Source organism: Scyliorhinus canicula, chromosome 7 (assembly GCF_902713615.1).
Source record: "Scyliorhinus canicula chromosome 7, sScyCan1.1, whole genome shotgun sequence".
Lineage (NCBI taxonomy): Eukaryota > Metazoa > Chordata > Chondrichthyes > Carcharhiniformes > Scyliorhinidae > Scyliorhinus > Scyliorhinus canicula.
The window spans coordinates 10,794,423-10,821,276 of NC_052152.1; the positions used below are offsets into that span (position 1 = coordinate 10,794,423).

Sequence of the window (26,854 nt, forward strand, 5' to 3'; positions counted from 1 at the left end):
CTATCCTTTGGTGGTGAAAGATGCTCGAGGAATGCAAGTCTTTGTTTGATTAATTTAAAGGGAGCTGGATAGGTTCTCAGGGGAGACTGATTATGACTGTTCAAAGCAACTGGAATGTTGGGTGGAGTGCTTCATGACCATTGTGGTCTCTTGAATCTTGTTTTCTTCGTCTTTGGGATTAGAAAGAAATTATTTCTTCCCTGAATTGGCCTAAAAAAAACCTTTGGCTCCCTCCCCTGCGCCACCCCCTCCCTCCCTCCTACAAGACTGATGGTGGTTGGGGAGCATTGTGGAAGATGGGTCTTTGGTGCCTAATTTCACTCAGATGTCATGGGGCAACCCTCTTGGGCTGGCACGTCTGTTTGTCACCATTTTCATTCCTGTGTCTGCGATGAGTCGGAATCACGCGAGGCTGTGGTATTGCATCACTTAACCTGTCTCACATTCCATTGCTCTGGGTCAATTTTTGTAACTGTCAAAAACCGGATCAATTTTCTTTCTGAAATGATTGTATTGATAATCATGTTCTCTTTACTGACAGAGCAGTAGTAAAATAAAACATTTATTGCGTGCGCTTTTCACAATTTTATCTATATTTTGGATGAACCAGGGTAAAATAGCACCTCAAACAAAGTCATGCCACACTCCTATCAGTGCTGAAATGGGGATTCATCAATGTTAATTGTTTTGTTATTTGTACAGCACAGATGGAGGCCATTTGGCCCATTTTGTCCACACTGGCTTCCAATAGGGCCACCAGCTGGTCCCATTCTCCGTAGCCCTCTAAATCAATCACTTTCAAATATATATTCAAATATATATACAGCTCTCTTTTGAAACCACTTATGAAAGCCACCTCCACCACTCTCCCAGGCAGCGCATTCCAAACCCCAACAACTCTCTCTGAGTAATAACAATAATCTTTATTAGTGTCACAAGAAGGCTGGCACTAACACTGCAATGAAGTTACTGCGACAATCCCAGAGTTGCCACATTCCGGCACCTCTTCGGGTACACAGAGTGAGAATTCAGAATGTTCAATTCACCTAACAAGCACGTCTTTCGGGACTTGTGGGAGGAAACCGGAGCACCCGGAGGAAAAGAAGTTTCTCCTCATCTCGTCCTCCGCTCTCTTGCTGACCTGAAACTGTGACCCCCAGTCACTGACATACCAACGAGTGGAATTAGAGGGTGGGATTCTCTGCCGGCGGGTTGCACCGTTTTGCAGACGGCGTGGGGCTGCCCCACAATTAGAAACCCCGTTGACCGGCCAGCGTAAGGGAGCATCCCGCCGGCGGGGTGAGACAGAAATGTAGCGCGGCCGGGCGGAGCATCCCGCTCAGAATATCCTTCTCACCCTATCAAAATTGTTCATAATTTTGAATGGCTCAATAGTGTCGCCTCTTAATTTTTTCTGCTGCTTTTTTGTACATTTTATTTTACTGGACAAGTCGAGGATAAGTTAATTTGCACAATGAACTCTGGACACAAGTATAAATCCTGGTGCATGTTTCTACATTGCAACTCTCCTGCACCAAACAATTTTTTTCATGAAAAGTTGCTCCTGTCTGGTCTGATTAGAGATGGTCATTAAATCCAAAAAGAGTTACTTGTAACAGCATCTAACAATCCCTCACTGAATATTAGATGTTCTTGTCATTTTAAAAAAACAACATTTCTTCATTCATCGTAACTTTGTGTACAGTTTCTACAGTTGAAGATTGCAAAACAGAATGAAGGAAACACTGATCGTAATGAGTATTTGCCAACAACTTCTGTGGACTGTGAAATTGGAACTTTGTTGCTGAACTGGTATAACATGATGCAGAGGATTAACCTCTAATGAGTGTAGGTGAAACTGAAACTTGCGCCTGCAATCTCACTGGGCAGTATTTCACACTCTGCACTCGCTGCAGACTCTTCATTGTGCTTTGTGAAGCCTCTCATTCAGGGAGCTTAGAAGGATGGAAGCCGGAGCTTGTGAAGAGGATTTGAATTGTGCTGTGTGTCTCCAGGTGTACAGAGACCCTGTCACACTACCCTGCCGGCACTGCTTCTGTCTCAAGTGCATTGAAGATGTTTGGACCCAAGAAGTCAATCAGGATGGGTTCAGCTGTCCTCGGTGTCACAGGAAATTCAACTCCGAGACCAGTTTGCAGAGGGGATTCCCCACTGTTGCCTGCGATCACTGCGGCGAGAATCAATCCCCAGCTGTGAAGACATGTCTGAAGTGCGAGACCTCTTTTTGTCCAGTTCACTTGAAGCCGCACTTAACAAAAGAGATCTTTAAAGATCATGTGCTCGTCAACCCTGTGGCCGATCTCACTCAGAGAAAATGCCCAGACCATCAGAAGATTCTTGAGTTCTTCTGTACTGATGATGTCGTCTGTGTGTGTTCTTCATGTGGAGTAATCGGTACTCACAAGTCGCATACGCTGGTGAGCCTGGATGAAACAGAAGTTAAAATTAAGGTAAATTCCGATTCTGTTTTTCTGTCAGACTTCTCAATAACTCTAGGAAGTAATCTGGATTGTCCAATCACTTTAAACTGAAATAATTTTATATTGTAAAAGTCTTTGTGGGGGCAAATCTTGAAACATATTGTTGGAAATGTTAATCTGCATTTTTCTTGTTTCGCCATAGATCAACTAGCCAGTGAGCCAGCCAACAGCTCAAAACCTCTCTGCCATTTCAACCCCCTCCTCTCTCTCTCTCTTCCTTCAAGATTCTTCTTCAGACCTACCTCTGACCAATCTTTTGACCACTCGTCCAAATGCCTCATTCTTTAGTTGGGGTCAATTTCTGCCTGATTGCACTCCTGTGAATTTCTTAGAGATGATTTGCTCTGTTAAAGGTGATATATATATATAAATGCAACTTTGCTTGTTTCTGTCTTTAATGCATAAAATGAGAATGGAGGGTATAATGGTCTGGCAGATGAGACCTCCATCAATTATGGGGAAGTTTACAGATATGCAGATCAGTGTGCCTTTCCTTTTTCCCATTAGTGGGATGTGGGTGTCGATATCTAGGCCTGCATTTATCGCTATTTCCAAATCACTCTTGAGAAGGTGGTGGTGAGCTGCCAATTGAACTGCTGCAGTTTCTGTATGTAGGTACACGCACAGTACTTTCAGGTAGGGAGTTCCAACATTTTTACCCAGCGACAGCGAAGGAACGGCGATATATTTCCAAGTCAGGATGGTGAGTAGCTTGCAGGGTGGGGGTGTCTCCATGTGTCTGCTGCCTTGCCCTTCCAGATGGTAGTGATTGTGGGTTTGGAAGGTGCTGCTTAAGGCGCCTTCATGAGTTCCTCCAGTGCATCTTGTAGGTAGTACACACTGCAGCTACTGTGCATTATGGTGGAGATGGTGTTGAGCTTCTTGAATGTTGTTGGAGTTGCACTCATCCAGGTAAATGGAGAGTATTCCATCACACTCTGACTTGTGCCTTGTAGATTGTGGACAGGCTTTGGGGAGTCAGGAAGTAAGCTACTCAGTACAAGATTCCTAGCTTCCGACCTGCTGTTGCTGTATTTATATGACTAGTCCAGTTAAATTTCCAGTCAATGATAATCTCCAGTAGAGTGATAGTGTAGGATTCAGTGATGGTAATGCCATTGAACGTCAAGGCTAATGGTTAGCTTCTCCCTTGTAGGAGATGCCCATTGCCTGGTATTTGTGCAGCACAAATGTAACTTGCCACTTGTCAACCCAAGCCTGGATATTGTCCAGGTATTGATGCATATGGCCATTGGCTGCTTCAGTATCTGAGGAGTCGTGAATGGTGCTGAACATCAGCGAACATCCCCATGTCTGACCTTATGATGGAAAGAAGGTCAGGAACTGAAGATAATTGGTGCTAAGACCTTGAGGAACGCCTGCAGTGATGTCCTGCAACTGAGATAATTTACTTACAACAACCACAACTACCTTCATATGTGCTAGGTCTGACTCCAGCTAATGGAGAGTTTTCCCCTTGATTCCCATTGACTCCAGTTTTGCTAGGGTTCCTTGACACCACACTCATCAAATGCTGCCTTGATGTCAAGAGCAGACACACTCACCTCACCAAAGATCAGGAGCTGAGTGACTCTGGCGGAATCCAAATTGAGCGTCAGTGAGCAGGTTATTGCTCAGCAAGTGCTACTTGATACCACTGTTAATGACGCCTTCATCGCTTCACTGTAGGGTGATCAAGGATGGGATTTGATTGAGAGGAGGCTGATGGGGCGATAATTGGCCCGGTTGGATTTGTCCTACATTTTGTGTACAGGATATATCTGGGAAGTTTTCCACATTGCCGAGTAAATGCCACTGTTGTAGCTGTACTGGAACATTATGGCCAGGGGCGTGACAATTTCTGGAACACGATTCTTCAGTACTATTGCTGGAATATTGTCAGGGCCCATATCCTTTACAGTATCCCGTGCCTTCAGCAATTTCTTTATATCACTTGGGGCAAATCAAATTGGCTGAATACTGGCATCTGGCAATATGGCATCTACCACTTTACCACCCACAGTTGGAATGGTGACAATCAGCCAATTACAGTGAGAGGGAGGAATTGAAGGAAATCAATATTGGGAGGGAAATAGTGTTGGGAAAATTGATGGGATTGAAGGCCGATAAATCACCGGGCCTGATAATTCATATCCAAGGGTATTTAAGGAAGTGGCTTAGAAATAATGGATGCATTGGTGGTCACCTTTCAAGATTCTATACACTGTGAAACAGTTCCTACAGTTTGGGGAGTAGCTAATGTAACTTCATTGCGGTCTTAATGTCAGTGTACTTGTGACAATAAAGATTACATAAAAAAGAAGGTAGAGAAAAAACAGGGAATTATAGATCAGTAAGCCTGGCATGGGTAGTGAGGAATATTCTAGAATCTATTACCAAACATTTTATATCAGAGCACTTGTAAACAGTGGCAGGATCAGAAAGAGTCAGCTCGGATTTATGAAGGGGAAATCATGCTTGTAAATTTACTGCAATTCTTTGAAGATGTAACTAGTAGAGTTGATGAGGGGGAGCCAGTAGATGTGGTTTATTTTGACTTTCGGAAGGCTTTTGATAAAGTGTCCCATAAGAGATTAGCGTGTAAAATTAAAGTGCATGGGATGGGGTAGTGCATTGAGATGGATAGAAAAGGGTTGGCAGGCAAGAAAAAAAAGAGTAGAAATAAACAGGTCTTTTTCTCAATGGCAGGCAGTGATTGGTAGGCTGCCACAGGGACTGATGCTGGGAGCCCAGCTATTCACAATATATAGTAATGAGGGAACTGAATGTAATATCTCCAGATTTTCAGATGACACAAAGCTCGCTGGGAGGATGAGCATGGGCAAGATGCAGAGATGTTTCACTGTGATTGGGGCAAGTTGAGTGAATGGGTAAATGCATGGCAGATGTAGTATAATGTGGATAAATGTGAGGTTATCCACTTAGGTAACAAAGACAGGAAAGCAGATTATTATCTGAATCGCTACAATTTGAAAGCGAGGAATGTGCAATGAGACCTGGGTGGCCTCGTACACCAGTCACTGAAGATAAGCGTGCAGGTGCAGAGGTGATAAAGAAGGGAAATGGTATGTTGGCCTGCATTGCAAGAGGGTTCGAGTATAGGAGTAGGGATGTTTTGCTGCAATTGTATAGGGCCTTAGTGAGGCCATACCTGGAGTATTGTGTGCAGTTTTGGTATCCTTATCTGGGGAACATAAGAACATAAGAACCAGGAGCAGGAGTAGGCCATCTGGCCCCTCGAGCCTGCTCCGCCATTTAATGAGATCATGGCTGATCTTTTGTGGACTCAGCTCCACTTTCCGGCCCGAACACCATAACCCTTAATCCCTTTATTCTTCAAAAAACTATCTATCTTTACCTTAAAAACATTTAATCAAGGAGCCTCAACTGCTTCACTGGGCAACGAATTCCATAGATTCACAACCCTTTGGGTGAAGAAGTTCCTCCTAAACTCAGTCCTAAATCTACTTCCCCTTATTTTGAGACTATGTCCCCTAGTTCTGCTTTCACCCGCCAGTGGAAACAACCTGCCCGCATCCATCCCATCTATTCCCTTCATAATTTTAAACGTTTCTATAAGATCCCCCCTCATCCTTCTAAATTCCAACGAGTACAGTCCCAGTCTACTCAACCTCTTGCTCTTGAGGGAGTGCAGAGAAGGTTTACCAGACTGATTCCTGGGGTGGAGGGACTGATGTATGAAGAAAGAGTGAGTTGGTTAGGATTATATTGGCTGGAGTTAGAAAAATGTGGGTAGGGGGGCACGTTCTCGGAGTAATGTAAAAAACTCGAACAGGACTAGACAGGGCAGATGCAGGAAGGATGTTCCCGATGGTGAAGGGGTGCAGAACCAGGGGTCACAGTCTGAGGATATGGGTTAGGCCATTTAAGACTGTGAAGAGGAGAAATTTCTTCACCCAGCGATTGGTAAGCCTGTGGAATTGGTTACCACAGAAAGTAGTTGAGGCCAAAACATTGCATGTTTTCAAGAAGCAGTTCAATATGGCTCTTGGAGAGGAAGGGTGCCATGGGTATGGGGGGCAAAGTGGGAACAAATTACTGAGTTGAATGATCAGCCATGATCATAATGAATGGCTGAGCAGGCTCGAAGGGCTGAATGGCCTCCTCCAGCTCCTATTTTCTATGTTTCCAGATTTGTGTTCTGTGACTCTGACCATCTCCTGAGCCATTTATTATCAACACACTGGATAAAAGCGAACAACTGCGGATGCTGGAATCTAAAACGAAAGGAAAAATGCTGAAAAATCTCAGCAAGTCTGGCAGTATCTGTAGGGAGAGAAAAGAGCTAATGTTTCGAGTCCGATGACTCTTTGTCAGAGCTCTGACAAAGCTGGCTCTGGTCTGAGCCAGCTTTGACAAAGAGTCAGAGGACTCGAAACGTTAGCTCTTTTCTCTCCCTACAGACGCTGCCAGATTTGCTGAGATTTCCCAGCATTTTCCCTTATTATCAACACACAGCTGGAATTGAGTAATTTTCCATTTACATTCTTGTTCAGGATTCGAATTCAAAATATTTCATTTGTTTCCATAGGGAGAATTCATGATGGAAGTTGAGAACCTTCAGAGATTTCAACAGAAGTGTTCCATCAAACAGCGTGACTTGGAGAAATCAGAAGTTGCAATAAAGGTAGATGCAATTGTGTCATGAAATCTTCCTCTAAAATTATATCACAGAATCCCTATGGCGCAGAAGGAGGCCATTCGACCCATCAATTGAGCACCGGCCCTCTGAAAGAGCACCCGACCTCGGCCCACTCCCCTGCCCTATCTAGACATCGCCCCCCCACCACCTTATCCCAATAACCTAGTTAGCTGTGGGGGGTGGTCGGGGTGGAGTATTATTTAAAATGGGGCCCCAATGTCTGTGGAGCCAGCGTTGCTAGCTCTATCTGGTCCCATCCTGCCCTGTGACAGCAAAAACTATGCTTCTAGATTTTGTGTGTACAGACGCCAGAGAATCTGGAGAGAAAAGCTGTGGGGCTGGACAGGGACACACACTCTGCAAAATCCTACACCTTGTCTTTAAAATTCTCATTCTTATTTTTTTTTAAAATCCCTCCATAACCTTTCCCTTCTCCATCCCTGTCACCTCCTCCAGCCATTTAGAGTGACGCGATGGCACAGTGGTTAGCACTGCTTCCTCACAGCTCCAGGGATCCGGGTTCGATTCCCGCCTCGGGTGACTGTCTGTGCGGAATCTGCATGTCCTCCCAGCGTCTGCGTGGGTTTCCTCCGGATGCTCCAGTTCCTCCCCAAAGATGTGCAGGTTAGGTGGATTGGCCGTGCTAAATTGCTCCTTCGTGTCCAAAAGGTTAGGTGGGGTTACTGGGTTACGCAGATAGGGTGGAGGTGTGGGCTTAAGTAGGGTGCTCTTTCCAAGGGCCGTTACAGACGCGAAGGGCCGCATGACCTCCTTCTGTGCTGTAAATTCTATGATTGTAAGCCTCTGAAATATCTGCCTTCCTCTAATTTTGGCCTCTTGTGCATCCCCATTTAAAATTACTCATTACTAATTACTAATTAGCCAAGCCTTCCGCTACCTTGGTTCCAGTTCTGGAATACTGCCGCCCTCCCCCCCCGCCCCACCTCCCCCCTCCCCCCAACACCACCCCCCATCCCCACACACCTCCACCTCACTACCTTGGCTTTCCTCCTTGAAAACATACTGTAAAACCATTCTGTTTAACCAAAGTTTTGTTCACTTGACCCAAACGCCCCTTGTGTGATTCAGCGTCACATTTTAATTGATTGTGCTCCTGTGATGTGCCTTGTGCTGTTTCAGTACATTGAGCCATGATACTAATATAAGTTATTGTTTTTGTGACACATGGAACAGCAGGCAGCTGGCAGCATGCTCTAAGGTTGTGAGACATCCCAGGGGCTTGTATCGCATTATAATACAAAAACCCTTTACTTGGGGACTCAACCTTCACATGAAGCCTGATGCAGTCATGTGTGGGTGGTGGTACAGGTCTTCAAGGCTTCACCTCGTTTCCATCACACCGTTGTCATTTTGTACTTTAAGAGCCCTGTCGCAGAATTCCGATCTGATTGCGAGCAAAATTGATAACACGTCAATCTGCCCTACCCAATTATGATCATCAATTCGTTCAATAATAATAATCTTTATTAGTGATGCAAGTAGACTTGCATTAACACTGCAATGAAGTTATTGTGAAAATCCCCTAGTCGTACTCCGATTACCCTGTTGGGCAGCATCGTACATCGTAGCACAGTGGTTAGCACTGTTGCTTCACAGCGCCAGGGTCCCAGGTTCAATTCCTGGCTTGGGTCACTGTGTGGAGTCTGCACGTTCTCCCCGTGTCTGTGTGGGTTTTCTCCGGGCGCTCCGGTTTCCTCCCACAAGTCCCGAAAGACGTGCAGTTAGGTAATTCGGGCATTCTGAATTCTCCCTCTGTGTGCCCGAACAGGCGCTGGAGTGTGGCGACTGGGGGCTTTTCACAGTAACCTCATTGCAGTATTAATGTAAGCCTACTTGTGACAGTAAAGATTATTATTATTATATTCTTGTTACATATGCAGTCCCTGTGTGTGAATGGTTTGTCATAAGAGCTTGGCTTGGACCTTTAGACACTGACCAATGAGCTGAAAGGAAATCTGTCAAAGAAGTTCCTGGAATGGAGCGAACAGTTGGAAGAAGATGAAAAGCACATACTGGAACTGATCGACCACGAGGGACTTCGAGTGCTCTCGCAGATTCAAAAGCGCTCAGAAGCATTGAGCAAGGTGATGCAACAGATTAAATTAATAGAAGACGAAGCGTGGAATCTGATACAAGGGGACTGTCTCTACTTCATTCAGGTACGTCAGTTTTGTTTTCCTTTTGCTTTTCTCCTGCGATTTCCCCTATTGCTGAAGTCAATGGTATTAAGCTGGTGTTGTTCCAGAGGCAGTCCACCCATTAATCTCGGTGTCCATGTACATAGATCCCTGAAAGTTGCCTCGGTTCTCGGTGTCCATGTACATAGATCCCTGAAAGTTGCCACCCAGGTTGATAGGGTTGTGAAGAAGGCCTATGGTGTGTTGGCCTTTATTGGTAGAGGGATTGAGTTCCGGAGCCATGAGGTCATGTTGCACCTGTACAAAACTCTGGTACGGCCGCATTTGGAGTATTGCGTACATTCTGGTCTCCTCATTATAGGAAGGACGAGGAAGCTTTGAACATAAGAACATAAGAACATAAGAACTAGGAGCAGGAGTAGGCCATCTGGCCCCTCGAGCCTGCTCCGCCATTCAATTAGATCATGGCTGATCTTTTGTGGACTCAGCTCCACTTTCCGGCCCGAACACCATAACCCTTAATCCCTTTATTCTTCAAAAAACTATCTATCCTTACCTTAAAAACATGTAATGAAGGAGCCTCAACTGCTTCACTGGGCAAGGAATTCCATAGATTCACAACCCTTTGGGTGAAGAAGTTCCTCCTAAACTCAGTCCTAAATCTACTTCCCCTTATTTTGAGGCTATGCCCCCTAGTTCTGCTGTCACCCGCCAGTGGAAGCGACCTGCCCGCATCTATCCTATCTATTCCCTTCATAATTTTAAACGTTTCTATAAGATCCCCCCTCATCCTTCTAAATTCCAACGAGTACAATCCCAGTCTACTCAACCTCTCCTCATAATCCAACCCCTTCAGCTCTGGGATTTACCTAGTGAATCTCCTCTGCACACCCTCCAGTGCCAGTACGTCCTTTCTCAAGTAAGGAGACCAAATCTGAACACAATACTCCAGGTGTGGCCGCACTAACACCTTATACAATTGCAACATAACCTCCCTAGTCTTAAACTCCATCCCTCTAGCAATGAAGGACAAAATTCCATTTGCCTTCTTAATCACCTGTTGCACTTGTAAACCAACCTTCTGTGACTCATGCACTAGCACACCCAGGTCTCTCTGAACAGCACAGTAAGAAGTCTTACAACACCAGGTTAAAGTCCAACAGGTTTGTTTCAAACACGAGCTTTCGGAGCACGGCTCCTTCTTCAGGTGAAGAAGGAGCCGTGCTCCGAAAGCTCGTGTTTGAAACAAACCTGTTGGACTTTAACCTGGTGTTGTAAGACTTCTTACTGTGCTCACCCCAGTCCAACGCCGGCATCTCCACATCATCTCTGAACAGCGGCATGCTTTAATATTTTATCGTTTAAATAATAATCCCGTTTGCTGTTATTCCTACCAAAATGGATAACCTCACATTTGTCAACATTGTATTCCATCTGCCAGACCCGAGCCCATTCACTTAACCTATCCAAATCCCTCTGCAGACTTCCAGTATCCTCTGCACTTTTCGCTTTACCACTCATCTTAGTGTCATCTGCAAACTTGGACACATTGCTCTTGGTCTTGGCCCTTTGGAACGTGTTCAGAGGAGATTTACCAGGATGTTGCCTGGTATGGAGGGAAAATCTTATGAGGAAAGGCTGATGGACTTGAGGTTGTTTTCGTTATAGAGAAGAAGGTTAAGAGGTGACTTAATAGAGGCATACAAAATGATCAGAGGGTTAGATAGGGTCGACAGTGAGATCCTTCTCCCACGGATGGAGGTGGCTAGCACGAGGGGACAGAGCCTTAAATTGAGGGGTAATAGATATAGGACAGAGGTCAGAGGTAGGTTTTTTACGCAAAGAGTGGTGAGGCTGAGGAATGCCCTATCTGCAACAGTAGTGAACTCGCCAACATTGAGGGCATTTAAAAGTTTATTGGATAAGCATATGGATGATAATGGCATAGTGTAGGTTAGATGGCCTTTAGTTTTTGACTTCCCATGTCGGTGCAACATTGTGGGCTGAAGGGCCTATACTGCGCTGTATCGTTCTATTAAAGTCAATTCAAACATATGAAAGAAAGGAATTTCCTTTACGTTATACATTACTTTTTCCTTGGGACATCTCTCAAACTTTTCATCAGTCACGAATTACTTTTGAAGTTCTTCTTTAGAGAGGAGCATAGGGGCTCCAGACAGGAATAGACATGAATGACTAGTTAAAATGGAATCAGCCTCTTCTCTCCTGGCTGGACATGGCCTTTCCTGCTTGCAGGAATTTCCGGTTTCGCTGAAGTCAACGGCGATTTAAATGGTTCGCCGCGCCTGCCACGGGAAAGTTCTCCCCAGTGGGACTGGAAAGTTTCAGCTAAGGAGTGGTCGGTGGACTGGAAATGGATATACGACCCAGTGCCTGACCAGTGAAAACGCTCAAAACAAGATCTTGGTGGTAGCAGTGTGGAATGCTGGCCAGGAGAGCTGCCTGCACAACCGTTGTGCTAGTCGGCTAGCAACTCAGAGACATGAGTTCAAGCCCCACCAGGCAGCTGGGGAGGTTAAATTCAATTAAATGTATAATTCTGGTGTTAAAATGCTACCCTCGATAACATTGTGACAATGCCCCAGAACCTCTTTTTCACAGTGAGGGTGCGGGAGAGGGTGAAGAAGTACTCCAGAAGATGGAATCATAAAACCTTTTGCTTTAAAACGGAGACTTCAGGCGGTTCCAACTCTCTGAGCAGAAAAGTTGTCCAGAAAAGGTTAGCTGGAATAAAACCACTTCTAACTTCTGGACACCAATGGTTCTGACCTTACGATTACCACCCCATGACTATTGTCCCATTCCCGTTCATTTAACCGCCTCCCAGCTCCCCGAGACTCGCCGCTCCAACTATCCCCGGACACCAAACTATCATCCGTCCCTCCCATCCCCCCATACCACATGACCATCATCGAACCTGCCTGCCGACTACCCCTCATCCCTTAACTACTCCCTTTATTACTTCCCCCCCCCCCCCGCCTTATCACCTATCCCTCACTGAACTACCTGTGTGACATTATACAAATGTACAGCATGTGAAGAGTTAATGTTACGTTAAAACTAGCCACTAGAGAGAGAAGGGACAGTACTATAAATTGCACTGGCTCTTAGAATTCTGGGAGAGTAAGCTGAAGAGAGTCAAGGAGAGTGGAGTGGAAGAGGTAGAAGGTGGTTCAGTAGTTAGAGATAGCATTGTTTAATATAGTAATCTTATACTTGAGGAATACGTATGAATCTTATTGAGTAGTGTTAGTAAATTAGTTTTGTTTGTTAACAAAGCTTGTTGTTCTTTGTTCCACACTACTCATCCAAGCCATCCAGGTAAAGCCAAGCAGAGAACACCACAACCTGGACCAGCCTAGCCCCCTCACCAACTTACTTACACTTTTACCTCTCTCGTGTGAAAGTGTCTGAGATCGTTAATGCCGTAGAACAGGGGCTTGGTTTCATCTCTCGCTGCTCCCCTGCACTGACGGGGGGTTTGGGGCTGCTGGGTTGCACATTTCTAACCAGGCCCCAGTTGCAAGATCAGGTGAGAAATGTGCAGCTCCTGACCTGAGTAAGAATCATTCCTCAGAGGTTCTGGGCCACTGAAACTGCCAGATTGTGAAAACAAACCATCAAGAAAGGAATCTGCAGCCCTTACTTGCGTCTCCAGACCCACAGCAATGTGGTTGACTCTGAAATGACCTAGTTCCTGATTTCTGTTCCTTTGTCCAAAAAAACTGTTCCTGAATGAACGAGCTCCGATTTGTAGATCATGTCCGGTTTTCCCCACGAGGGGAAACAATTTCTTTGTAATGACCGCATCAAATCTTTTTAACAATTCAAACGCCTTGAATGGATAGGAAAACCTTCTCAATGTTCTGTACTCAGGTGAATAAAAGCCAAAGTTTATGCAACCCATCCTCATAAATAACCCTTGACGTCATTTTGCTGAACCTGGCTATGCCTGCTCCAAGACCAATGTAACTTTCCTGAGGTATGGTGGCCAAATCTGCTGGTCTCCCTCCAGAGCTCTATACAAATAACCACAACTTCATCTTTTTTGTATATCACCCCCCCCCCCCTTTGAAGTATCAGCATGGATTCAATTTGCTGAAATCCTGGAGTTAGGCTTGAATTTGTGACTCATGCCAAAGAACACTACAAACAAAAGGTGCCGCAGGCCTGAACACAAGAACCCTAGGCTGACACTTCAGTGTAATGCGGTGCTGAGGGCCTGCTGCACCCCTGGATGAGATGCTGAACTGAAGCCTCACCTGATCTGTCAGCTGAAAGTAAAGGATTTGCTGTCACCATTTTGAGGAAGAGTATGGGAATTATTCCTGGTCTCCTGGCAAATATTTTTGCCACAACAGCGTTAAAACTACCTGCGGAAAATTGGTTGCTGCATTTCCTGCATTACAACAATGGCCGCACTTCAAAATGATCTCATTGGCTGTCAAGCACTTTGGGACATCCGGAAGTAAAAGGGGAATGTAGAAATGCAAGCCTTTCTTGTTATTAATTAGGCAAGTCAGTTGGGCTAAAGTGACCATTGGTGCTAAGCTATTTCGATATGATGCCTATTAGTGCGCAGTTATAACCAGAACTGGATAGTGATGATAAGTAGGGTGCCTGACTGAACTTCCCCGCCTTACCTCAGGGAAGATGAAGCCTTTTAGCTGCCATAGCGAAGGTCTGTCACCCCAGCACACAAACAGGTTGGCTGGGTTATGGGATGAGTAGGGATAAAGCCATGGACGAATGATAATTCGAGTTGGGGAAAGCAAGGGCCAACGTATATTTTGTAAGGGCGAACGATGGATGTATGGCACACAGTCTGTGGAGGAAGAAGAATTTTGGATGACCTTAAGTTTCTTGAGTGTGGAGGATGGGAGGTCAGCCTGGAGGTCACTGGAGCAATTGAGTGTGGAGGTGATAGATGTTGGGATGAAGGTTAAAGAGGAAGATGGACTGAGATTGCGGGGAGGTGGGAGATAGGCACCGTTAGAGAGTTACATGTCAGAGTGCTTTGCGATGGAGAGGCAATTGGTTTGGAAAGTCAACTCAGGGTCAACTCTCAAAGGATGCCCAAGCTGAGGAGACAGCTAGAGACAGAGGTTGGAGAGGTGGATGAGTTAGTGGCTAAAGCATGGCGTCTATGCCAGGGAGGAGGATGATAATAGCAATCCTCCCAATGGTTGCCTGGAGGAAATTGCAGCTATTCCCAAATGGATAAGGAGTCAGATATTTTTGAAGAGCTTGAGAGAAGTGCTAGTGAGGTAGATCTGTTTGTGATTGCAGCACAAGCTGACTCCCATGCCTGTGACTGATATAAGAAAGGACAACATTTACATGAAGAAGAACAGGACAAGGATAGCTCCTCATCTGGGAGGTGGATGTGTAGGGTTAGGAAAAGAGGCCACTATTGAGAGATTCGCTGGATACAACTGAATAGGGGAAGAGTTTGAGAAGAGTTTTATTCACCAAAATATGGTTCACGGTTTCTAGAATACTATTGTGGTGAAAATGTTCCACTGTCTTTTGCAAATGTTATACAATAATTTAAGGATGTTCATAAGTCGAACGACTTGCCCTGGGTGAGAAAGTATGGTTGAGAAAACATCCATGAAGATCTCCTACTATGAAGCCCATCGTAGATGCTGAATGAAGAAGATACATTGGAGGAGGTTAGTGTGGTAAACTATGTCACAGATTGCAGAAATGTTGAGAGAACAAGGAGAGATGATGGCGTACATTCTCAGAGTAAAGACTGATGACTGTTTCAGTGCTGGGGGAAGTTACTAAACACTGTAGAAAACATAAGGCCTGAAAATTACTTAAAACAAAAAGGTCCCAAGTTTCAAACAAATAATAGATATACGGAGGACCGATGCTGTGAAATTGTTTTTCAGGCAGTGAGGGGTTAAGGCAGAATGATTTTCATTCTTTCAGAACCAATTGGATTCTGTACCTTCCGGGTGGTTTTAGACGAATGAACTAATATGGAAGAATATCTATAACCACCTTGTGATTTCCTGATGAATTATGCTGAGGCTGCGGCATAATTATAAACTCATTGTTTCTATCCCCAACATTATTGCTGCGTCCTCACACTTGTCCTCAGAATGTAGAGAAACAGCTCATTAGTCAGTGACTGCGGCTCACTCAAAATGCCATCAGACACGCAACTCTTTACCCGAAATATCATTCACTTTTGTATTATTCAACAGTGCGCTGATTTGTTAGTTCAATGCTTTGATCTCCTCTTTTCTTCTTTTCAGAATTCTAAGGAGCTTCTTTCCAGGTAGGTTACTTCTTGCTACTGGTGGGTATCTTCATTCGTATCTGGGAGAAGATTGGGAGACCATAATGTCAACCAACCCTGATAACATAGTTTGAACTGCTGATTTGAAGCATCACTGGTGAATAGTCTATAGGGGAATGTAACTGACATTAGCTTTTTCACTTGTCCCTCCCACTTCTCATTAACAGAAACTTGGATCGCCTTGTCAAGGAAGAACTTCAATTTAGATGGCACCCTCAGGCCATTCCAATGTGGTTCAGCTTACGGTATCTCATTTGAGTTAGAAATTTGTGAGGTCCATCAGTCTAGGAGAGGGGGAGGGTGGAGTGATGGTCAGTGTAGCTCTCAGGCAGTCCCTTAGGATTGAGGATGACTTGCTTCCACTCCGGTTTGATGGGTGGTAAGTCCAATGGGCAGCCTGCAGACTCTGCCACAAATGGGGCAGGGGTGCTTGCAGGAGCTGGTAGATGAGTTTGTTGGAAGTTTGTGCTCAACTTCGCTTCCCTGTGTTCCTGACAAAGCCTCAAAGTTTGGTGTCTTGTGGAGGCAGCATAGATGTTGGATTTCTTCAGGGAAGCTTTGAGATTTGCGAGGATTCTACCAGGACTTGATGGTCTGAGTTATAAGGAGAGGCTGGATAGGCTGGGATTTTTTTCCCTGGAGCATAGGAGGCTTAGGGGCAATCTTATAGAGGTCTATAAAATAATGAGGAGCATAGATAAGGGAGAGAGTCAACATATTTTCCCAAAGGTAGAGGAGTCTAGAACTAGAGGGCATAGTTTTAAGGTGAGAGGGGAGAGACACAAAAGAGACCAGAGAGGAAATTTCTTCACACAGAGAGTGGTGAGCACCTGGAACAGGCTGCTAGAGGCAGTGATAGAGGCAGGTACGATTTTGTCCTTTAAAAAGCAGTTAGACAGTTACATGGGCAGGGTAATAGAGAGGGCTATGGGCCATATGCGGGTAAGTGGAACTAGCTTAGTGATAGAAACTGGGCAGCATGGACAAGCTGGGCCGAAGGGCCTGTTTCCATGCTGTAAACACCTATGACTGTACAAGGTTTATTTCAGTGAAGCAACCCACTAATCACACCATGTAGATTGGGTCTTAGGTGTAGCAGTGAGAGAATGTAACATTGTCAGAAGTGCCATCTTATAGATGAGGTGTTACTCTGAGTTGTGATAGAATTGTAATGGAATTGAGAGATATGGGGCGGGATTCTCTGATCCTGAGGCTAAAGTGTTGACGCCGTCGTAAACGCGTTTCTCGAAGGCGTCGACATGGCCTCAGGAGCAGCGATTCTGACCCCTACAGGGGGCCAGCACGGCACTGGAGTGACCCATGCCACTCCAGCTGCCGATCCCGGTGTCAGACGGGTGCCGCAGGTATGTGGGACCGGCGCCAATGCACGCGTGCGCAGTAGCTCCCTTCGCCGCGCCGGCCCCGATGCAACATGGCGTAGGGCTACAGGGGCCGGCGCGGAACAAAAGAGGCCCCCAGCCCGAGAGGCCAGCCCGCTGATCGGTATGACCCGATCGCGGGCCACGCCACAGCGGAGGCCCCCCCACCCTGCGGTCGGACCCCCCTCCCACCCCACCAGGCCGCCCCCAGATTCATCCACGCCGAGGTCCCGCCAGGTAAGAGCAGGTGTGAACCGCGCCGATGGAACTCTGGTTTTTTTGCGTGGCCGCTCGGCCCATCGCCGACCACCCAGGCGCCAATTGCGCTGATTCTCCGCTCTCCGGAGAATCGGCGGACCAGTGTCCGGGCGGCGTCGCGTGATTCCCGCCCGTCCCACCGATTCTCCAGCTCAGCCCGGGCTGAGAGAATAACGCCAATGATGCTTCCACAGGGATCAGGGAGAGGCTGTTTCTTCTCTTGGACTTATATAACACCTTTAGTGCAGTGCAGCATCCCAAGGTGCTTCACTGGAGCATTATCAAACCACATTCAGCATTCAACTACATAAAGAGATATTAAGGCATGCTCAAAATGTTGGTTAAAGAGGTAGGTGTAAGGTGTGTCTTAAAGGAGAAAAGGGAGCTTGAGAGGGGAAGAGGTTTAGGGAGAGACTTGCAGAGCTTACAGCCTGATCAGCTGATGGCACTGCTGCCAATAGAGCAACGTTAAGCATCAGTCATGCTCACCAGTGAGAGGTTGTGAAGGCTTGTTGGAATGGAGGAGACTATAAACTTAGGGAGGGATATTAAAACAAGGGTCAAAATTTTAACATTGAGCCATTGCTTGGCTGGGAACTATTTTAGGTCAGCGAGCTGAGGGCTAATGCGTGAATGGAATTTGGCACAATGTAGGATATGTGCGGCAGTGTTTTGGATGGGCTTCTGTTTAGGTCGGATGGAAGATGAGAGGACTGCCTGAACAACATTGGAGTAGGTCAGTGTAGAGTTGGAGCAAAGGCATGGATTAGGGTTTCAGGGGCAGATAAACTGAGGCGGAATGGAATTGGCTGATGTTGTGGAGGTAGGGTTAGGTGGTCATGGCGATGGAGCGGATATGGGATTAGGTGCTGATCTCGGGTGAAAGTTGCGAATGGTCTGGCTCATTCCCTTGACAGTTCCTTTGGGGAAGGACGGAGTGGTGGCTGAGGAATGCAGTTTGTGGCACGGCCGAAGGCAATGGTGTCAGATTTCCCAGCAATGAGTTTGGGGGCAGCAGGGTAGCATGGTGGTTAGCATAAATCGGTTTGATTCCCGGCTGGGTCACTGTCTGTGTGGAGTCTGCACGTCCTTCCCCTGTGTGCGTGGGTTTCCTCCGGGTGCTCCGGTTTCCTCCCACAGTCCAAAGATGTGCGGGTGAGGTGGATTGGCCATGCTAAATTGCCCGTAGTGTCCTAATAAAAGTAAGGTTAAGGGGGGGGGGTTGTTGGGTTACGGGTATAGGGTGGATACGTGGGTTTGAGTAGGGTGATCATGGCTCGGCACAACATTGAGGGCCGAAGGGCCTGTTCTGTGCTGTACTGTTCTATGTTCTATGTTCTATGAGTTGGGGGAAATATTTGCTCATCCAGTCTTTACTTCATATATTTGCACTTGGCATTCCTGATGCAGGGAGCTGTGAAAGTTCAGTCTCATCCCTGATGGATGTTGTTCAGAGGGACTCACCTGGAATGCAGATAGCATTGAAAGTTCTGAAGGAAGTCAAAACAGACCCAAACAAGGATTGCACTATGTGTGGAGATCATTGTCGACTATGGAGAGATCGGTGCAGATCCCTGAATTCTGATCTTTTCTGGGTGATGTGCTGGACAATTTCAGGAAGCGCTTTAGTGGTTGTGGTGATGACCCGCTAACACGTGAATTTCTATCTGAAATCTCTCACGGATTAAAGTATAGTTTTTCTCTGTCATTGCAGAGTTATTGAGATTCAGAAAGTCACAGGTCCGGATGCTCCAGAGCTGACTCTGAACCTGTCCAATGTGTATCAGCTTCTCAGAAGGAGGACGGAGGAATCTAAACAGTACTACTTGGCCATAGAGGAAGTGATAGGAATGCATGAACATCCGAAATCAACAGCAGGTAGGAAAGGACCGGCTAATCCATCGAGACTGCCCCATGCACAGAGCAACCAGTCAAGCTCACTCCTCGCTCAGGCAAGTGAGAAAGCCTCACTTTCCTCTCATGCAAAGACCCGATAGCAAACAAATGCTGTCGCTTTCGGAGACATTGGAAAATTCAAGAAAACCCTGGAGAAAATAGTCAGACAGAGTCACACAGTCTGTGAGGAAGTACACAGACAGTCACGGAGCTGTGAACATAAAAATGAGTGGATTGAGAAATGTACATTCCACACACCATACCAATCCTCCCACTGGTGCAATTTGCCTTCTTCAAAACATTACCGAGCACATTCAGTGTCTTTGATAAATCTACAATGACACCTCTATGAATAAATCAATATTCACACACCCTCAGATCCTGGTCTTGCTGCTGTCCACACTTCAGCATTACACCCTGCCTACTCTCAACCACATTGATGTAGAATGATTGTGTCATATCGGTTGTTGGATCAACTCAGTCTAACCCTGTCCTCATTACCATCAGTGCGTTCTCAAAGGTCATTTAATTGATTTCTTTAGCCTGTTGTCAGGGTGTATTACAAACCTCTTCGTCAATTCCTCAGTAAATTGCAATTTATAAAAGCAAATCCACACCTTCTACAATCTAAGATTTGCAACCTATCACTTGGTGTGGATGGGGTGGCATTCCTCAGGGTTAACATTTATTACAGAAGGGGCTGGTTTAGCACAGTGAGCTAAATGGCTGGCCTGCAATGCAGAACAATGCCAACAATTCCTGTACCGGCCTCCCCGAACAGGCGCCGGAATGTGGTGACTAGGGGCTTTTCACAGTAACTTCATTGAATCCTACTTGTGACAATAAGCGATTATTGTTATTATAGAATGTCATAATGTTAAATGCCAAGCACCCACGCGCGTTGCTCAATATTCACCTTGTTTACTCCAAGAGATGGCAAACACCATGGAGCTGGATTCTCCGTTTTTGGGACTATGTTCCCACGCCATCTGTGGTCTTTTACGCCACGAAATCTAGCGTCAAAAGGCCACAGATACCCCTTCTTGCTGGGGGCTAGCAGGGAGATGTCGTGGAGCTCGCAGCTCCAGCTCCCAATACGGCCCCCTGCACTTCCGGGTCAGAGGACGTGCATGTGGGGACCTCAGCCCGCGGACCTGGACCGCCGAAATAGTGCCCCGCCTCAGCTGCTGGCTCACACGCACACATAGCCCTCAGCCCCGAATGAAATCCCCCCCCTGCCCTCCGGTCAGCCCGCCACAGACTGAGGCAGCCCGGAACTGGGTCCGCAGCCACCATGCGAGGTTCCCGAACGGCAGGACCATGTTAGAACCACAATGTTGGGAATTCGGTTGGTTGGGGACGGAGAATAGTGTGGCAGGTCTCAGGCAATGGCCTGAGGTGGTGGATATTCAGCGCGGCAAACCCCCTGAGTATGCCGATTTTTGGGGGGGTGGAAAATAGCGAAACTGCTGCATGTCCTGAATTCGTGCTCGAAAACGGATTCTCCACCCCGTTGCCGAACGGGAGTTTGGTGTCAGTGTGGAGAATCCAGCCCTACATTGCCAAACTATAGTGCTCAAAATGATCAGGTTAAACCGAACAGTAATTTTTATTTACAGCATTACACATAGAAGCAAGGCTGCAAAGAATAACGTGCAATAGAATGTCAGAGAGTCCGGGGAATCAAAGGTCGAATGAAAGTGAGGCGCTTAAAAAATAATTAACATTATGAAAGATAAATGTAACAAAGAAATTAATGGGACTGAAAGCTGACAAATTCTCTGGGTCTTATGGATGAAAAGGGGTATCTGTAGATAGTGTGTTGCTCTTTTTAACTGGATACTGATATGACAGTTATTAATGATGATATTGCTTAACAGAGTCTCCAGGTATCAAATTATTCAACCACAAGGTTTTACTGGATATCGATCAAAGACCAAACCACCAGTTAGTCAGTTCAAGTTCAGTGATAGTTTATTTACACACAGAATGACTTTGGCATGCAACATAAAACACTAAAAGGTAAATTACACCCAACATTACAACAACCTATACTTGACTTCAGGCACCCGGCTTTATGCAGAGGAACACGGCCTTTGTTTGGATCTTGCGTGGTTGGGTCTGGAGAAGTGACTTCGTTTCTGCTGGGCTCATCCGTCTGGTAGCGATCGTTGGTCTTGAACTTGTCTTCTGGTTGTGATGCGGTTTTCTGCTTGGTTTTAGGCGTAGGTCGCGGCCAAGAGAGACCGAGTGCCGGGGTCAAGAGAGACCGAACACATGGCAGTGTCTCTCTTTATCCTTCTGGAATTTTGTGCTCTTTTGGGCGGTCCTTAGCTTTGGACCCAATAATTCGGCAGGCTTCGATTGCTGCCTTCGATTTTGGCCAATAAAGAGGCGGGTGCCTTGATGGCGGGGCGTGTCCTGAGCGGTCATTGACCTTGGGTTTTTGGGCTCCTTGAGCAAAGGGAATGGCGCCAATGAGTCTGATTCTGTATCTGTTACCTGAGTACAGGTCTTTTGTTCTGGGGAAATGGGCCATTAGAGTGCAAAGTAGCTGGGGGTTTTGATAGCGTCTAGTTATCTGAGTTGCCAATATACATAAGCTCTGAGCGTCTGAGTCCTGGGTTGACCATATTTCCCATGGTCCTTTGTAGGTGGCCATATTTCCCGGGATCCTTTGTAAGTGGCCATTCCAGATGGCTACAAGTGGATGTATTGATTCTGATCTGCCAAAATTCCCTAAATTTTAGAATGGCCCCCATGGACTGGAAGGTAACAAATGTTACCCTGCAGTTAAAGTAAGGAGTGCGAAAGGAAATAGGAAACTATGGATCAGCTGACCTGACATTGGTATTCCGGAAAATGCTGGAATTTATTATTAAGAACGTGGTAATAGGGCACTTGGAAAAGCACAATATGATTATGCAGAGTCAACGAGGTTTTATATAAGGGAATCTATATCAATTACTTAGATGACGGGGGCAAGTTTTCTGATGTCACAAGCTGGGTGGGAATGTAATCGGTAACGAGGCTGTCAAGGAATATAGAGAGGGTGAAGTGACTGTGGATGGCATGGTGACACAGTGGCTAGCACTGCTGCCTCCGAACGCCAGGGACAGGGTTCAATTCTGACCTTGGATGACTGTGCGAATTTTGTACTTTCTACCCATGTTTACGTGGGTTTCCTCCGGGTGCTCTGGATTCCTCCCACGGTCAAAAGATGTGCAGATTAGATGGATTGGCCATGATGAATTGCCCCTTCATGCCCAGGGATGAGCAGGTTAGGTGGGAATGGGGTGGGGTACACTTTCAGAGGGTCAGTGCAGATTTGATGGATTGAATGAGCACCTTCTGCACTGTAACAATTCTATGGTTCAATTCTGTGATTGGGCAAGAAGGTGGCAGATGGAGTGTAAGGTGGGGAATTGTGAAATTATTCACTTTGGTAGAAAGAATAGAAACGCTTTTTTAGATGTGTGGATTTCCCAGTGACCGATAGAAAGAAACCAAGGGCAAGATGTCATGTTTAAGGTTTTTACTGTAATAAACAAATTAAAGTCAACATATATCAAACAATAAGTGGCAGACAAATAATGCGCCAAACTAAATAAAAAGGTACTTTTGCATTAACTGATTAACACAATGTAGAACAAGAATAGGCGCAGAGTTACTCCCAGCTCTCCAGCACCTTCACTTTTCACTGAAAGTCTAAACTTTCAGTGTACTTTGGAAGTTGTTGCACTCAATCTGAATTTTCCAGATCCTACTTTCACCAGTAAGAAGTCTGACAACACCAGGTTAAAGACCAACAGGTTTGTTTCAAAAACTAGCTTTCGGAGCGCAGCTCCTTCCTCAGGTGAATGAAGAGGCGGGTTCCAGAAACACATATATAGACAAAGTCAATGATGCAACACGATACGTTGAATGCGCTCCAAAAGCTAGTGAATCGAAACAAACCTGTTGGACTTTAACCTGGTGTTGTCAGACTTCTGACTGTGCTCACCCCAGTCCAACGCCGGCATCTCCACATCATGGCTACTTTCACCAGTAAGTGGCTCTTTGTCTCTCAAATCTCCAATGCCACGTCGGTTCTGTCTTCCTTTTTTCAAACAGAAACCAAGCTCTCACAGGCATCCTGCTTAATTGTTAACGCAAAACATCCTTCTTCACTTTTCCTGTGTTCTTGCACAGAACAGTAAATGCTCTCTTTCTCCCTCACTCTCGTACTGTGTTTCAAAAAGCAGCTGCCTCAGCTGTGAGAAGTGTCACTTGATGTTTCAACAGTTTTCTTTTTGAGTTCCTTTCCCCGTGGCAACCAGATCACATGGGTCTGTCTCCGAGCGGAGGTGTTTAGAATGATGTCAACTTCCATTTTCAGAATGATCTGTTTCACCTGCAATTGGAGGGGACTGTCTAAAACATAACCATCTAGTGAAGTCCAGCAATCGGAACAGTTTTACAGGGTTTGGGGGCCAGTTTGGCTAAGTTGGCAGGACAGCTGGTTCGTGATGCAGAGCGAGGCCATCAGCACAGATTCAACTCTAATACTGGCCGAGGTTATTCAGGACAGCCCCTCCTTCTCAACCTTGCCCCTCGTCCGAGGTCTGTTGATCCTCAGGTTAAATCGCCTCCAGCCAGCTCTCCCACTCAAAGGGGAAAGCAGCCTATTGTCACCCGGGACTATGGCAACGTTACTTTACTTTTACTTTTACAGGTTGGATGCTGAATGGTTGTTTCCTATGGAGATCATAGGCTACAAAGTTGAGCTTCAACGTACCAATAGTTCTGGTCCTACAGGTGCCAATTTGATATCAAAATGGTGTCTGCGTTACACAAACTGTGACTGTCAGGCCGTCACGGCCATGGAACACTTGAACTTGCTCATGAGAGACGCTTTCATCACAGGGATAGGGTCCGATTACATCCGACAGCGCCTCTTAGAAGTGGCCACGTTTGACCTCGAGGAGACTAAAAAGCTAGTGCTCTCGCTTACAGTCGCTTCATGCAACATCCAGGCCTACGCCCCCGGCTGTGCGGCCCACCCTGCTGTGCATTGTGGACTCCGCAGACGACCACCACATCGTGGACCTCACCAGCGACCCCCCCTCAGCCAACCCTACGCCTGTGCCGCGCGGTAGCCAACCAATCCCGCGGAGCCCAAATGTTACTTCTGTGGGCAGCCTAACCACCCCGACAGCGCTGCCCGGCCCGGTGTGCCCTTTGCAAGGCCTGCGGCAAAAAGAGGCAATTTCTGCGGTGTGCCAGGCCCGCGCAGTCGCTGCTATTGTTCCGACTCCCCCCACGTGCGACCAGTGGCCGTTGCCATCTTCCCCTCCTCGGACCACGTGCGACCAGTGGCCGTCGCCATCTTGTTCCACCTCCACCACGTGCGGGTCCGTGGGTGCCGCTATCTTGTTCTCCCCAGGATCATTGGCTGCCGCCATCTTGTCTTCCTCATGACACGTGCGGCCCGTGGGGGCCGCCATCTTACCAGGACACATGCCCCCCGGGCAACTCATCGCCTGCCATCAGCTGCGTCTCGCCTCGGTCACGATTGACCAGTCTCTCCCACACAAGCTGTCAACTTCTTCCACCAACGTGAAAATCGATGGGCATGAGATCTCCTGTCTTCTGGACTCTGGGAGCACCGAGAGCTTCATTCATCCCGATACGGTAAGACGCTGCTCCCTCGCAGTACACCCCGCCTACCAGAGAATTTCCCTGGCCTCCGGGTCCCACTCCGTGGCAATCCGGGGGTACTGCATAGCCACTCTCACCATCCAGGGTGTGGAGTTCAGCGGCTTCTGCCTCTATGTCCTCCCCAACCCCTGCACTGCCCTGCTACTCGGCCTGGACTTCCAGTGCAACCTCCAAAGCCTAACACTGAAATTTGGCGGGCCCCTACCACCCCTTACTGTGTGCGGCCTCGCGACCCTAAAGGTCGACCCACCTTCCCTATTTGCAAACTTAACTCGGATTGCAAACCCGTCGCCAGCAGGAGCAGACAGTACAGCGCCCAGGACAGGACCTTCATCAGGTCCGAAGTCCAGCAACTGCTTCAGGAAGGCATTATCGAGGCCAGCAACAGCCCCTGGAGAGCCCAAGTGGTAGTGGTGAAAACTGGGAAGAAACGCAGGATGGTCGTGGACTACAGCCAGACCATCAACAGGTACACGCAGCTGAACGCGTACCCCCTCCCACGCAAATCTGATATGGTCAATCAGATTGCACAGTACCGGGTCTTCTCAACTGTAGACCTAAAATCCGCCTACCACCAGCTCCCCATCCGTAAGGCGGACCGCCCGTACACTGCCTTCGAAGCGGACGGCCGCCTTTACCACTTTCTTAGGGTTCCCTTCTGCGTCACCAACAGGGTCTCGGTCTTCCAACGGGAGATGGACCAAATGGTTGACCGGTACGGACTGCGGGCCACTTTCCCGTACCTGGACAATGTCACCATCTGCGGCCACGATCAGCAGGACCACGACGCCAACCTTTCCAAATTTCTCCACACCGCCACTCTCCTCAACCTCACGTACAACAAGGAGAAGTGCGTGTTCAGCACAAACCGCTTAGCCATCCTCGGCTTTGTGGTCCAGAATGGAGTTCTGGGGCCCGACCCCGATCGCATGCGCCCCCTCATGGAACTCCCCCTCCCCCACTGCCCCAAGGCCCTCAAACGATGCCTGGGGTTCTTCTCTTATTACGCCCAGTGGGCCCCAAACTATGCAGACAAGGCCCGTCCACTTATTCAATCCACTCTGTTTCCCCTGACGGACGAGGCTCACCAGGCCTTCAACCGTATCAAGGCCGACATCGCCAAGGCCGCGATGCATGCAGTCGATGAGACGTTACCATTTCAAGTCGAGAGCGACGCATCAGACGTCGCCCGAGCTGCTACCCTCAACCAGGCAGGCAGACCCGTGGCATTTTTCTCACGAACCCTACACGCTTCCTAAATTCGGCACTCCTCTGTCGAAAAAGAGGCCCAAGCCATCGTTGAAGCTGTGCGGCATTGGAGGCATTACCTGGCCGGCAGGAGATTCACTCTCCTCACTGACCAACGGTCGCTGCCTTCATGTTCAACAACACGCAGCAGGGCAAGATCAAAAATGATAAAATCTTGAAGTGGAGGATCGAGCTCTCCACCTACAACTACGAGATTTTGTATCGCCCCGGTAAGCTCAACGAGCCCTCCAATGCCCTATCCCGAGGTGCATGTGCCAGCGCACAAGTGGACCGACTCCGGACTCTGCACGACAACCTCTGTCACCCGGGGGTCACACGTTTTTACCATTTCATCAAGGCCCGCAATCTGCCCTACTCCATCGAGGAAGTCAGGGCTATCACCAGAGACTACCAGGTCTGCGCGGAGTGCAAACCGCAATTCTACCGGCCAGACCATGCGTGCCTGGTGAAGGCCTCCCGCCCCTTTGAACGCCTCAGCGTGGACTTCAAAGGGCCCCTCCCCTCCATCGACCGTAACACGTACTTCCTCAGTGTGGTCGATGAGTATTCCAGATTCCCTTTGCCATCCCATGCCCCGACATGACGTCTGCAACAGTCATCAAGGCTCTCAACACCATCTTTGCTCTGTTTGGCTTCCACGCCTACGTCCACAGTGACAGGAGATCCTCATTCAT

The 26,854-nt window shown here is 47.2% G+C and overlaps 1 protein-coding gene across 1 annotated transcript in view; it reads left to right on the plus strand.

Annotated features, from left to right (window-relative positions):
• The first annotated feature begins 1,818 nt into the window (after positions 1-1,818).
• LOC119968733 (E3 ubiquitin/ISG15 ligase TRIM25-like) overlaps positions 1,819-26,854 on the plus strand; it is a 43,115-nt gene continuing 18,079 nt past the window's right edge. Inside the window, exons 1-5 of the mRNA XM_038801389.1 lie at positions 1,819-2,471; positions 7,075-7,170; positions 9,135-9,365; positions 15,635-15,657; positions 19,030-19,193. Coding sequence (XP_038657317.1) covers positions 1,965-2,471; positions 7,075-7,170; positions 9,135-9,365; positions 15,635-15,657; positions 19,030-19,193 — 1,021 coding nt within the window. The 5' untranslated portion in view covers positions 1,819-1,964. The remainder of the gene's footprint in view (positions 2,472-7,074; positions 7,171-9,134; positions 9,366-15,634; positions 15,658-19,029; positions 19,194-26,854) is intronic.